The sequence below is a fragment of the Pseudophryne corroboree genome, chromosome 2 (assembly GCF_028390025.1).
Source record: "Pseudophryne corroboree isolate aPseCor3 chromosome 2, aPseCor3.hap2, whole genome shotgun sequence".
Lineage (NCBI taxonomy): Eukaryota > Metazoa > Chordata > Amphibia > Anura > Myobatrachidae > Pseudophryne > Pseudophryne corroboree.
The window spans coordinates 835,809,740-835,824,229 of NC_086445.1; the positions used below are offsets into that span (position 1 = coordinate 835,809,740).

Genomic DNA, 14,490 nt, shown 5'->3' on the forward strand with positions numbered 1-14,490 from the left:
TTCACTTTTAAACATTTCCCTTCTATGAAGCTACTTAGTTAAAGCACATTCATGGCTTAAATGAACCATGAGAGTGGAGGATATCGGGACTGATGATACAAGAAAGCTCATTTATGGGCAAAATTTGTAAGAGCAGGCGAACGTGCCTTATGGAAAGCTAGGTGCATGATGTCTCCAATAAATTATTTGTACTACAGTTTTGCTTATATGTAGGTGGAAAGTGAACTACAAAGACTACTGACTTGTAAGAAACTAGTTACACGACACTGATAACCAGACACGGATAACCGAAGGCGCACTGGGTTGCAGTTAATTGATAAGCAGAATTCCCATGTATATTGCTTCTGCACACAGAAAAGCTACATTTATTGTGAGTAATCTGCCTGGTGATGGTACACTTTACAATCTATCATACTCACGTATGTGCATGGAAAGTGCATTTTAGCTGTTAATGCTTGCAAAGCAATATGACTAATTAGGTATTATTCCCAAACCTATATCTCTAGTTATCAATTTTTATTTTTACTTTCAATAATCACATTTATTCTTTGATGAAACTGCATGAAAACATTAATGAGTGGGGATTTAGTTTTTTTTTTTTAAATACATTCATTGTAAGCAAATAATAATAATAATAATAATAAAAAACAATGCATAGTAACTACATAAGCAAGTATAATTATCTGCAGAAACTGTGCCATTCTTGCAAGTATTTCTATGGCATGATTTGCAGAAGTTACTGTACTGGGTTTACGGTATATACAACTTGCCCAACCTCTCAGACAACCCTTCGATTGTCATGTCAATAGTGCTTCAAAGGGATGAGTTTTCAATATAAAAAGTATGCAGCTGCTTATCAAATACGGATTCATTAAACTGCCTGACCCTCCTGAAAATCGCACAGTACTTCATGCAGTCAGAATTGCATTCCTCAGGATTGAGCAGGCGTTCAAGTATGCAAACTAGAGTTTGTGAGTATAGTATGAATTTATGGTAGTTGTAGCCAATAGGGGGAAGCAATAGAGATTAAAGAGTCCTAGCTGCTATCACTGTAAACTCAATGGATAAGTTAGCAGTAACCTCCAGCTCACATGTTCTTCTAGAACAAGGTAGTTATGAAAGAGCTATAACATAAGTTTACATCCCCATGAAAAAAGTAGAAAGCCTAATAAAAATAATTTGCAAATTATTTTATTAGTTGGGAGTGAGTTAAAAAATAGAAGAAAAATAAAAGTGCTGTTTCCTGCTTCAAAGAAAACTTGCCTAGTTCCCAGTGACACTACAGCTGCACTGGTTCTCCAAACCCTGTACTGTCCCCAAGAGTAACTAGAGTAGTTCCATTACAAAGTAAGATGTCACTACTAACTTTCCTATATGCCTAACAATTCCCATTTCACCAATGCTGAATTTGAAAATGATTTCACGATTACACCCACAGTGTCCCCCCTCCTCTAGATTTGTTTTTTTTTTTTTACTGCTAAAAAATGTATGTAACACACTGCCTATAAATAAATTATATAGAGTGGGGTCTGGCCCCAAATGGGGCCCCTGGATCTGTTTTTTTGGAGGCTACTGATAAACAGACGAACAATACAATTTAATGGAAACTATCTCCCAAAACAGGTTTAGCACTATTGTTTTAGGTGTTTCAATATATTATAATATACTGTTAAATCTATGATGTTCTGATGATTTGGCTATAAAATAAATAAATAAAACTATACCAATGGCATAGCATAAAATATAGCCAACATTTTTAGATTTAGTTTTGGAAAAGGAGATGTAAGCATTGCAAACCAATCAGAAACGGGTAATCCTGCAATACTGTATACAGTACATTATACCTAAACCTTACTACACTCATAACAGAGGTTATTTGCATGAAACCCCCACAAGCATGATTGCTGTTCAGCATACAGTATACTGGATTTTCAGTCACTGAGAAACTGGATGGTGTGCTGCATTATTTTCCAGATAATGTAATGGGGGATGGGAGGATTATGACTCGGCAGGAAATCCTGCAAAGAGATAATGAATCATAACACAGAGCTAAGACTTGGATCTATGTCTCTCTAATGCACTGGTAAATCCATATAGATACATTGCTAAATCGGTATAGAACCATTGCTGCTTGTAAGATGTCTTACATTAATATCTTATATCAAGGTAACCAGTGATTATTTCTAGTCTACAACACAATGATGCAACTGGCAAGATGACTATATTGTTATGTATTAACTGGTGATAATCATGTTTAAAAAAGGAAAAAAAAATGTTTGCCATGCTTAGAACTAAATATTATATAAAGAGTAATTTCAAATAGCTCCTGGAAAATGTTAGGTTCTCAAACAACCTAATAAAATACATTGTATGTTTTGGCTTTTGGCCTCAATTTGCAAAGCTTACACTGTGCTATGTTAACAATGAGTGAACAATGTTTAAAAAGGTGATGGTGGCGGGTGCATTATAATGTTTAGGATATTAACTACAACAATATTGGTCTGTTATGCTTAATACTGTACATGTCAAAAGTTTTATTTCCAAAGAGTTTGTTAATGACGTTTTGATGCATAATACACTGATATCATTATAACTCTAAAACAAAAATGAAACTTAAAATAGTATTAAGGACGGCCAAAGAGAACACTATTTCATCATATAATTAAAGATATTGTTTATAAACAGCAGAAAAAACAAGTAAATATTAGTGATGGCAAGCATAACATGGAGTATATAACAGGACAAGATGATGCTGCGAGGAACGTCATGCAGTATGTTCTGGATTCATGCGAGACAAACGACTGGACAACATGACAGTACACTTGTGGACAATAAACTGGTTGGTACGCTGTATAGGGTAGACAGCTGGGTTGGTGATGGAGTTAATGTGACTGAACACTTAAAGACACAGTGGTACTGTGGTTCTTAGAAAATACCATTGGAGGACTCGTCAGCTGCAGCAGAGGTCACAGGCTCTGAGTCAAAGGTGTTGGTAGTTATACCTAGCACAGGGGGTGGGGAGCTTTCTGATTCACCTGCACAGCATAAACCAGAGTAAAACAAGAAGGGCACAAAATACAAGATTTAAGGTTAAAAATAAATGCAGTTTACAGCAATATAGAAAACAACGGGTAGATATAAATATAGGTTATAGAAACAGTCTGCAAACAAACAGCAGCAAAGGTTAATCACAGAAAGAAAAAGGAATTCTGACATAACTGTTTGGAAATGACAAAGACATCTTTGATATCTTGTATATCCTTTGCTGTGTATAGGACACAAGTGAATGTGCCCTCACAATGACTGCATTACATCACCTCTCTCTCATTCTGCATTGTCACAGGTCTATTAACCCATTGCTACTCTGCTGCAAGATGAGAAAGCAATTACTTTGCCTGAGAGGGCTTGGATTCACCGAGGCCCTATTTCATAGGACTGCTCTACACTTAGGAGCAGACACAAAACAGACATACAAAACACAGAGTTTGACACAAGTGTCTATCTAAGATTCTAGATAACAGGACATATCATAGCTTCATTTACTAACTAATAGGTCGGAGATGGATTGCCAGCACTAAATGAGGAATTATTTGAAAAGACCTGCAATGCAGGTTAGTAGCACTCACCATCTCTTCCTGAGCCGGCTACCAAGGCCCCACCCCAGGACCATCTTTTCTGCTTCTGCTCCAGCTGCTGGCTTCTTTCTTGGGCACGCCGCATCATAGCCTCTAATCGCTCCTAGCCAGACAAATGAACAAAAAGTTGGTTTGGGAGCTTCAGTTTAGAATAGATGCAGAGCTGGTCAGAATGTCTTGAGGTTAACAAAGTGCTGCTGATTTATGTCAGACTCCTAGGATCACAAAAAGGAGAATAAGGAGAGGATGCTCGGCACAAGGAGGAGGCTACTTTTGTTCATCGTCACCGGCTGTCACTAGAGGGGTTGTAGTAAGTAAATAACACAAGTTGCATCACTGGCTTTAGCATCTGGTCCCCTGTGGTGTTGCAGCCAATGATTTTTCTTTTCAAATGAAGAACGCTGTTACAGCATTAACTCATTGCAGCCACATGGAGCCTGATATTGCAGAGGGCTCTTCAGACAGTCAGACTAGAACTGTGAAAGCTACAACAGGGGTGTCACCATGTAAGGGGCAAAACAACCTACCAATATACTTCTGTAAATGAACACTGGACACATTGTTGACAAATACATTGGTGCCAGTTATCCCTTTCGCCCTGCACTGACCAGGTATGAAGACTTCTGTGGAGATTGTGACCTTAAGTGTATAAAAGCATCATAACCCATGAATTGCAACATACACTACTCCATGATACAAGAAAGTGCATACTATACACGTGACGCACATACAGCTATACTACTGGGCAAACAATAGTTTCAGGTATCTTAACATCAAGGTATCTTAGGGAAACCTGTGTGTTAACAGAATGAACGCACCCCATAAATTATAATGGATATTCAAAATCGCATCAGATTTTCATGACCTGTATAAAAAGCACTCAGCCTTGTGCTGTTATATTGTCAAACAACCCAGTATCCTTACACATCACAGTAGATGATACTTTATTAATACTCTGAGACTACTGGTATGCATATAAGAATCTAGACAGAAATATGATAAGGTGGTTATATGAGGTGGTGCATTATACGAGTGATGGATAGGGACTGATCAATGCCTGTATTTGATATGAGTAACAGGCGTATAGCAAATGCTTTCTGGCATTTATCACTAGAGACATAGGGCTTAATTCAGATCTGATCGCAGCAGCAAATTTGTTCTCTAATGGGCAAAACATAGTTCCCTACTTTGCTGCCTCCTCCTCCGGGAGGAGGCAGCGTTGTAGGTGTATGGGGGGCGTGGCCGGCACAGGATAGGCGGTCCGGGGGTGTGGCCGGCAGCAGGATGGGCGGTCCGGGGGCATGGCCGGCAGCAGGATGGGCGGTCCGGGGGCGTAACATCAGGGTCGCGTCATCGTGACTCCGCCCCCGCTGTGCCGAGAAACGAGTCGCTGCATAGCGGGGGGCGGAGCTACGATGACGCGATTCAGCGCGAATCGCATCATCGGACCCCCTCGGGCCGCCCGCTTGTTCTCTGCTGCGGGCGGCCGAGCGGGAAAGCGGGAGGCTTGCCCACCTTTCCAGGGGGCCGGGAGGGTCACCCGATTTTCGAGAGCCTCCCGGCCATTCCGGGAGGGTAGGCAAGTATGGGGCAAAACCATGTGCAGTGCAGGGGGGACAGATATAACATGCGCATAGAGAGTTAGATTTGGGTGGGGTGTGTTAAAACTGAAATCTAAATTGCAGTGTAATAATAAAGCAGCCAGTATTTACCCTGCACAGAAACAATATACCCATCCAAATCTAACTCTCTCTGCACATGTTATATCTTCCCTCCCTGCAGTGCACATGACATCGCCCATCGCGGGACTCTGGAAAGGTGAGTATTAACACAGCATGGGTGCAGTGTGCGCGGTGTGGGCCCCCCCCGGGACCCAGGGGCCCGTGTTCACCGCACACACTGCACCCTTGGTAGAAACGCCAATGGATACAATCTTGAAAAGGACGGGGCTCAAATAACATAATAGTCAATATAGAAACACACAGGGACATATTTTCTGCTTCTATTTGAAATTTATTTTGGAACTGGCCCAATTTTGATTACAATACAGAGCACATAAAGATGGTGTGATAGACATTTCACAAATATACTGTACAAAGGAAATCATATTTTTAATCCTGCCATACACAGGCGGAAATTCAATTACAGGCAATGAGCCCAAAGTGCAGTTACAGATGTGTCCTCTTACATCCTTGCTGCAGTCACTCTATGCAGCCCTTCAAGTTGCGTCATGCTGTGGCGGGACTCGGAAGCACAATGCATCTTTTTTGGTCTTTTGCCGCTAAAATGCATTGTAGACACAATGTAATGCAATAGGACACACGAGCAGCTTCTGCTGATTAAAATTATATGCAGCATGCCTATATTGTGTGTGTGACTGCGACTGTATTTGCATACAAAATGCTATGCTACAGTGTTTTCCTGGAAAACACTAACGTTTTATTTCGGATGCAGATAGAGACGCTATCACACAAAGAATATAGGCATGCCGTATATAATTTTAATCAACAGAAACTTCTCATGCGTCATATTGCATTACATTGTGTCTAAGATGCATTTTTGGCGCTCATGCGTTATGTGTAATGCGACTTATGTGTAGCGCATGGAGCAAAGCTGTAAGAGGACACATCTGTAGAACAGCAGCATTTCATGATCACCAATTTTGGCAACTTCCCTTTCCATCCTATAGAGATGCTCGGGAAAATTTATCAGGGTTGGGGTACGATATTAGATCGCAACACTGAGAAATAAATACTGGTCATAGATTTATTGCTGCACCAAAATTGTAGCATACTCAAAGAATAGTGTATAGAGAAAATGGATTCCTTAATAAACAGAGCATTATAGAAGAAAATTAAGATCAGTGATTTGTCATACATCAGACTTCCTTCTCCAACAATAATCATTAAATTACAAAATGTACTTAGTGCACTTATTATGGTAAGTAATACCTGCCCCAACAGTCATTCATTATATGAAGTAACAGTTGCAGCATTTTTTTTCCCCACGGATATCCGGTGATATACATTATGAGGCAAAAAGCCAACCCTTTACCAATTTCCAGTAATAGACATTACTTTCCATACACGTCGCCTACATTTACCACCACACTATATGACCTCCATCCTCAAACGCTTCAACATTTATCCAACTAAAAGCACTGTCACATTTTATTTTTAACATGTAACTATATTTATATTGTACTATTTTAATTTGCACTCTTTCTGGCTAGATGATAAGGAACAGCGAAAGGTTACATGCATGCATCCATACAGATCTAAGAGGCCTATAATTACCATGACAGCCTCATATACCATCAATGTTTTTAGGGTTGGCTGTAAGAACATGATATTTCTCAGGGGAACATAACGCAACCTTATAAGAAAACTGCTAGACATCTGGGGGAGGAACGATGCTTTTAGCAGACGCTTCCTAAAAAGTCATCAGCATACAAATGAGAAGTAAACAAATTATGTACATCTACTTCAGGAAAAATGCAGCACAGGTACAGATATTAGTGAAATAAAATAGCATGGCCTTACAACCGACTATACAAGTACCAATATTGTACCTGCTATTCAGATAAAACAGAGCACACTATGCGAGGAGTCAGGGGAATATGATTCTGGAGTACCAGGAAAAAATACACAATTTTGTTTCAATGTTAATGAAAAACAGGGTTTTACAGTAATTTAAGACATTTCCTAGAAAACTCCCTACTCAAAGTACAAACTGAAAAATGTATGCGGCTTAACATCAGATACCACACATTTATTTTCACATACAGCCGAAATAAGCAGATGTTATATTGCTGTCAAAGGTGGAGGTTATTTTCTAGATCACAGGTTCTCAAACTCAGGACTCCAAACAGTTCAAATTTTCCAGGTCTCCTCACAGTATTGCAAATAAAATAATCAGCTCCACCTGTGGATCTTTTAAAATATATTAGTGAGTAATGAATACACATGTGCACCTGCCAGGCGATCTGGAAAACGTGAACTGTGTGGGGTCCTGAGGACAGAGTTTGAGAACCCAATGTTCTAGATTAAGACTTGTAGCGATGTTGTCATGGGCAATAGAGAACAACCACTGCAGAAATCCAGATTAAATGAACCGAACATTCTGTTTATTTTCCCAAGGTTGTGTATAAAACCAAAGCATGGCTATTCCAGAATGCTAAACTAACAGCAACAAAGGCAGATTATTCCCAAAGAGTCCTAAAGACTCAGCTAGGGTTTTGCTGGAATAAGGACACCAACAGGCATTTCCAAGCTTTCTTTCAATGTATTTAATAGAATTGTTTTACCTGTAGTTGCGGTCACATATTTACATATAAAAACTCATAGAAATGCAACAGACTTAAGGTGCATACACACGGAGAGATTTTGACTATGAGAGATTTTGACTAACTTTTCCCTTGAACTGGCAGTAGGAGATTTTGACTAACTTTACCATAGATTTTGTCTAACTATGCAAGAGATTTTGGCTATGGGAGATTTTGACTATCTCATTTAAATAAGGGGATGAGTGTCATATATAGGACGATTTTACAGGGTGGCTGGTATTTAAATAGCTAAAAGTAAAAAAAAAATTTTTGCGTGGGGTCCCCCCTCCTATGTAAAACCAGCCTCGGGCTCTTTGAGCCAGTCCTGGTTGTTAAAATACAGAGGAAAAAATGAGTAGGGTTCCCCTATATTTAGACAACCAGCACCGGGCTCTGCGTCCGGTCCTGGTTTAAAAAATACGGGGGACAAAAGACATAGGGGTCCCCCGTATTTTTCAAACCAGCACCGGGCTCCACTAGCCAGGGAGATAATGCCACAGCCGGGGGACACTTTTATATTGGTCCCTGCGGCCGTGCCATTACCCCCCCAACTAGTCACCCCTGGCCGGGGTACACTGGAGGAGTGAGGACCCCTTAAATCAAGGGGTCCCCCCCTCCAGCCACCCAAGGGCCAGGGGTGAAGCCCGAGGCTGTCCCCCCCATCCGTGGGCGGTGGATGGGAGGCTGATAGCCTTTCAATAGTAATATTGTTCTTTACAGGTGGCCTACAGGTCCCAGCAAGCCAGCCCCAGCATGCTGGCACTTGGAGAACCACAAGTGCCAGCATGCCTGGACATAAAGGGCCCGCTGGCACCTGTAGTCCACCTGTAAAGAAAATATTGAAAAAAAAACACGACACATTCTTTAAAAAATCCTTTATTAAACTGGGTCTTCACCTGGGGGCGGCGGCCTTTAAGCTCTTTTGCATGGCCGCCGCCTTCCCAGGGCTTCCGGCGTCTTCACCTGGGGGGGGCGCCACCTCCCCAGGGCTTCTGGGGTCTTGCTCCGGCGTCTTCACCTGGTGGGCGGCGGCTGCTAAGCTCTTTTGCATAGCCGCCGCCCATCCAGGACTTCCACGGCGTCTTCAGTCTGCAGGAGCTCTTCTCCGCTCCTCCTCCGCCGTCGGACTGAAAGCCGTTGCCTCGCGCTGACTTATATAAGTCAGCGGGAGGGGGCGGGGCGATGACGCGGCGAGCCGTGATTGGCTCGCGGCGGCCATCTTGAATTTCAAAAATGACGCTGAGGCGCCATTTTTGAAGCTGGTACCGCTCCGCTGCCAAACTCTGCAAGATAAAGGTAAATTTCCCCCGCCCGCACCGCTGCCGCAACCAGCCGCCCACACCGCCACCGTAACCCACCGCCGCCCATACCGAAACCCGCCGCCGCCCGCACCGCCGCCGCAACCCGCCGCCGCCCACACAGTCACCGCAACCCGCCGCCGCCACAACCCGCCGCCGCCCGCACCACCGCCGCCTGCAACATCGCTATCGCTGGGAAAAATCGCTGGCCTCTTAAAGTATTAGCGATTTTGACTAACTTTACCAGCGACATAGCCAAAATTGACTTGCCTGCACTGACTATTTTTCCCAGCGATAGCGACCTAGCGGGGACGCGCATCGCTATCGCTGCCTGTATACACACGGAGCGATCTGCACTAACTTTCTGAGCGATTTTGACTATATAGTCAAAATCGCTCAGTTATATCGCTCCGTGTGTATGCACCTTAAGACCTAATAGTCAAATGGTTAATAAACAATAAATGTTTGGATAAGTGTCAGAACTAGTAAGGGAGCAACACAACAATGTCCCTTAGCAGTCAGGGATTTGTCTGCCCATCTATTGTTTTTTTAAATACAGATAAAGTTTAGAGGAGAATAATAAGAATTGCATCTAACTTGAAGAAAATAGAGGGATGCATTTATGCAGCTGCTCAATAATGAAAAATAAATAATAAAAATAGATACAGTCCCAGAGGCAATCAACAGCCCCGTACATACTGGGCTACCTCCCCTAGTTAGCAATCAGCGCTATATCGCCGGTTGCAAATTAGGGGAGTTCGCTAGTGCGCACACACTGAACGATAATGATGAACTATGTCGTTCAGTGACGTCATTCCCTGCACTCCCTGAACATGCAGCTCAACAACAATAGTTAAAGATGAGCTGCATGTTCGGTAGATTATGCCTGAACGAGAACGACCAGTGTGTGAACGCATCATTCAGGCATACACACTAGACGATCTGAACAATAGATATTTTAAAAAAGATCGTTAATATCGTCTAATGTATCTCCCAGTGTGTACAGGGCTCATCTCCAGGTACAGATCTATAAAGCCTAGTATGGATCCTGGAAGTTACAAACATTAGCGACTATGAATGCCAGGGAGCTACCACCTAGCCAGGTAGCTAGTATTAAAAGTAGTAGCTATATTGTTATTAGTTCAAGCGTATCAAGGACTCACTATGTAATCATCACCTCAGTACGAAACGATACCTGTCTCATACCTACTATTTGAATTTATTTGTGATCATTATAGTCAGTCAATCCACTGTATTTCTGTTTGCCTTAAACAAGCACCTTACATCACTACTAGAAGTAAACTATATATGGGATGTAGTTATGATACCGGCAGTCAGCATACAGATGCCGGGATCCCAGCCGCCAGAATGCCGGTAGGGGGCCCAGGACTATGCCCACTCGTGGGTGACCACAACATCCATAGAGTGGTAATAGAACCTGTGGCAATCGCAGCAAACCCGCAAGGGGCTTCGTTGCACTCGACACCTTGTCGGCATTCTGGCGGTCGGAATCCCATCGTCGATATACTGACCGCCAGGATCCCGACTGCCGGTCATCCGTACCCAACCCCTATATATAACAGTACTGTGGCTCGATGTAATTAGAAATAATAAGATTTTACTCACCGGTAAATCTATTTCTCGTAGTCCGTAGTGGATGCTGGGGACTCCGTAAGGACCATGGGGAATAGACGGGCTCCGCAGGGGACTGGGCACTCTAAGAAAGATTTAGTACTACTGGTGTGCACTGGCTCCTCCTTCTATGCCCCTCCTCCAGACCTCAGTTAAGGAAACTGTGCCCGGAAGAGCTGACATTACAAGGAAAGGATTTTGGAATCCAGGGTAAGACTCATACCAGCCACACCGTATAACTTGTGATAAACTTACCCAGTCAACAGTATGAACAACAACAGAGCATCAAACAATGGATGCCAACATAACATAACCCTTCATTAAGCAATAACTATATACACGTATTGCAGAAAGTCCGCACTTGGGACGGGCGCCCAGCATCCACTACGGACTACGAGAAATAGATTTAGCGGTGAGTAAAATCTTATTTTCTCTAACGTCCTAGTGGATGCTGGAGACTCCGTAAGGACCATGGGGATTATACCAAAGCTCCCAAACGGGCGGGAGAGTGCGGATGACTCTGCAGCACCGAATGGGCAAACACAAGGTCCTCCTCAGCCAGGGTATCAAACTTGTAGAACTTAGCAAATGTGTTTGAACCCGACAAAGTAGCTGCTCGGCAAAGCTGTAATGCCAAGACCCCTCGGGCAGCCGCCCAAGAAGAGCCCACTTTCCTTGTGGAATGGGCTTTCACTGATTTTGGATGCGGCAATCCAGCCGCAGAATGAGCCTGCTGAATCGTGTTACAGATCCAGCGAGCAATGGTTTGCTTTGAAGCAGGAGCACCCAGCTTGTTGGATGCATACAAGATAAACAGCGAGTTAGTCTTCCTGACTCCAGCCGTCCTGGCTACATAGATCTTCAAAGCCCTGACTACATCAAGCAACTTGGAATCCTCCAAGTCACGAGTAGCCGCAGGCACCACAATAGGTTGGTTCAAATGAAAAGATGACACCACCTTCGGCAGAAATTGCGGACGAGTCCGTAATTCTGCCCTGTCCATATGGAAAACCAGATAGGGGCTTTTACATGACAAAGCCGCCAATTCTGACACACGCCTAGCCGAAGCTAAGGCCAATAGCATGACCACCTTCCACGTGAGATACTTTAGCTCCACGGTCTTAAGTGGCTCAAATCAGTGGGATTTCAGGAAACCCAACACCACGTTGAGATCCCAAGGTGCCACTGGTGGCACAAAAGGGGGCTGAATATGCAGCACTCCCTTAACAAACGTCTGAACTTCAGGAAGAGAAGCCAGTTCCTTTTGAAAGAAAATGGATAGGGCCGAAATCTGGACCTTTATGGACCCCAACTTCAAGCCCATAAATCACTCCAGACTATAGGATGTGCAAGAACCGGCCCAGCTGGAATTCCTCTGTAGGTGCCTTCCTGGCCTCACACCAGGCAACATATTTTCGCCATATACGGTGATAGTGTTTTGCTGTCACGTCCTTCCTAGCCTTTATCAGCGTAGGAATAACTTCATCCGGAATGCCTTTTTCCGCTAGGATCCTGCGTTCAACCGCCATGCCGTCAAACGCAGCCGCGGTAAGTCTTGGAACAGACAGGGCCCCTGTTGCAACAGGTCCTGTCTGAGAGGCAGAGGCCATTGGTCCTCTGTGAGCATTTCTTGCAGCTCCGGGTACCAAGTCCTTCTTGGCCAATCCGGAACAATGAGTATTGTTCTCACTCCTCTTTTTCTTACGATTCTCAGCACCTTGGGTATGAGAGGAAGAGGAGGAAACACATAGACCGACTGGAACACCCACGGTGTTACTAGTGCGTCCACAGCTATCGCCTGAGGGTCTCTTGACCTGGCGCAATACCTTTGTAGCTTTTTGTTGAGACGGGATGCCATCATGTCCACCTGTGGCAGTTCCCATCGATTTGTAATCTGAGTGAAGACTTCGTGATGAAGTCCCCACTCTCCCGGGTGGAGGTCGTGCCTGCTGAGGAAGTCTGCTTCCCAGTTGCCCACTCCCGGAATGAACACTGCTGACAGTGCTTGCACGTGATTCTCCACCCAACGAAGAATCCTGGTGGCTTCCGCCATCACCACTCTGCTTCTTGTGCCGCCCTGGCGGTTTACATGAGCCACTGCGGTGATGTTGTCTGACTGAATCAGCACCGGTTGGTTTCGAAGCAGAGGCTCCGCTTGACTCAGGGCGTTGTATATGGCCCTTAGTTCCAGGATATTTATGTGCAGACAAGCCTCCTGACTTGACCACAACCCTTGGAAGTTTCTTCCCTGAGTGACTGCCCCCCATCCTCGGAGGCTCGCATCCGTGGTCACCAGGACCCAGTCCTGTATGCCGAACCTGCAGCCCTCGAGAAGGTGAGCACTCTGCAGCCACCACAGAAGAGACACCCTGGCCCTCGGGGACAGGGTGATCAGCCGATGCATCTGAAGATGCGATCCGGACCACTTGTCCAACAGATCCCACTGAAAGATCCTCGCATGGAACCTGCCGAAGGGAATGGCTTCGTACGATGCCACCATCTTTCCCAGGACTCGCGTGCAGTGATGCACCGACACCTGTTTCGGTTTTAAGAGGTCTCTGACTAGAGTCACGAGCTCCTGAGCCTTCTCCGCCGGGAGAAACACCTTCTTCTGGTCTGTGTCCAGAATCATACCCAGAAAGGGCAGACGCGTCGTAGGAATCAGCTGCGACTTTGGGATATTCAGAATCCAGCCATGCTGCTCCAACACTTCCTGAGAGTGTGCTACGCTGATCAGCAACTGCTCTCTAGACCTCGCCTTTATGAGGAGATCGTCCAAGTATGGGATAACTGACTCCTTGTCTTCTCAGGATCACCATAATTTCCGCCATTACCTTGGTAAATATTCTCGGTGCCGTGGAGAGCCCAAACGGCAACGTCTGGAATTGGTAATGACAGTCCTGTACCACAAATCTGAGGTACTCCTGATGAGGTGGATAAATGGGGACATGCAATTAAGCATCCTTGATGTCCAGAGAGACCATAAAATCCCCCTCTTCCAGGCTTGCAATGACCGCTCTGAGCGATTCCATTTTGAACTTGAATCTTTTCAGATAAATGTTCAGGGACTTTAAATTCAATATGGGTCTGACCGAACCGTCCGGTTTCGGTACCACAAACATTGTGGAATAGTATCCCCTTCCCTGTTGAAGGAGGGGAACCTTTACCACCACCTGCTGGAGATATAACTTGTGAATTGCCGCTAACACTACTTCCCGTTCCATGGGGGAAGCTGGCAGGGCCGATTTGAGGTAACGGTGAGGGGGCATCACTTCGAATTCCAGCTTGTATCCCTGAGACAGAATCTGTATAGCCCAGGGATCCACCTGTGAGCGAACCCACTGGTGGCTGAAATTTCGGAGACGCGCCCCCACCGCTCCTGGCTCGACCTGTGGAGCCCCAGCGTCATGCGGTGGATTTAGTGGAAGCCGGGGAGGACTTCTGTTCCTGGGAACTAGCTGTATGGTGCAGCTTCTTTCCTCTACCCCTGCCTCTGGCAAGAAAGGACGCACCTCTGACCTTCTTGCTTCTTTGTGATCGAAAGGACTGCATTTGGTAATACGGTGCTTTCTTAGGCTGTGAGGGAATATATGGCAAAAAA

General features: G+C 44.5%; 1 protein-coding gene across 8 annotated transcripts in view; it reads right to left on the reverse strand.

Annotated features, from left to right (window-relative positions):
- MAP7D2 (MAP7 domain containing 2) overlaps nt 1-14,490 on the reverse strand; it is a 295,213-nt gene that overhangs the window by 87,444 nt on the left and 193,279 nt on the right. For 4 of the 8 annotated variants that reach the window (XM_063955748.1, XM_063955751.1, XM_063955752.1 and 1 more), the window contains 2 exons: nt 3,627-3,738; nt 2,937-3,035 (listed from right to left, as the gene is read on the reverse strand). In XM_063955748.1, coding sequence (XP_063811818.1) covers nt 2,937-3,035; nt 3,627-3,738 — 211 coding nt within the window. Of the gene's footprint in view, nt 1-2,936; nt 3,036-3,626; nt 3,739-7,420; nt 7,531-14,490 lie in introns of those variants that run through there. The other 4 variants (XM_063955754.1, XM_063955753.1, XM_063955749.1 and 1 more) reach the window with 2 other exon arrangements.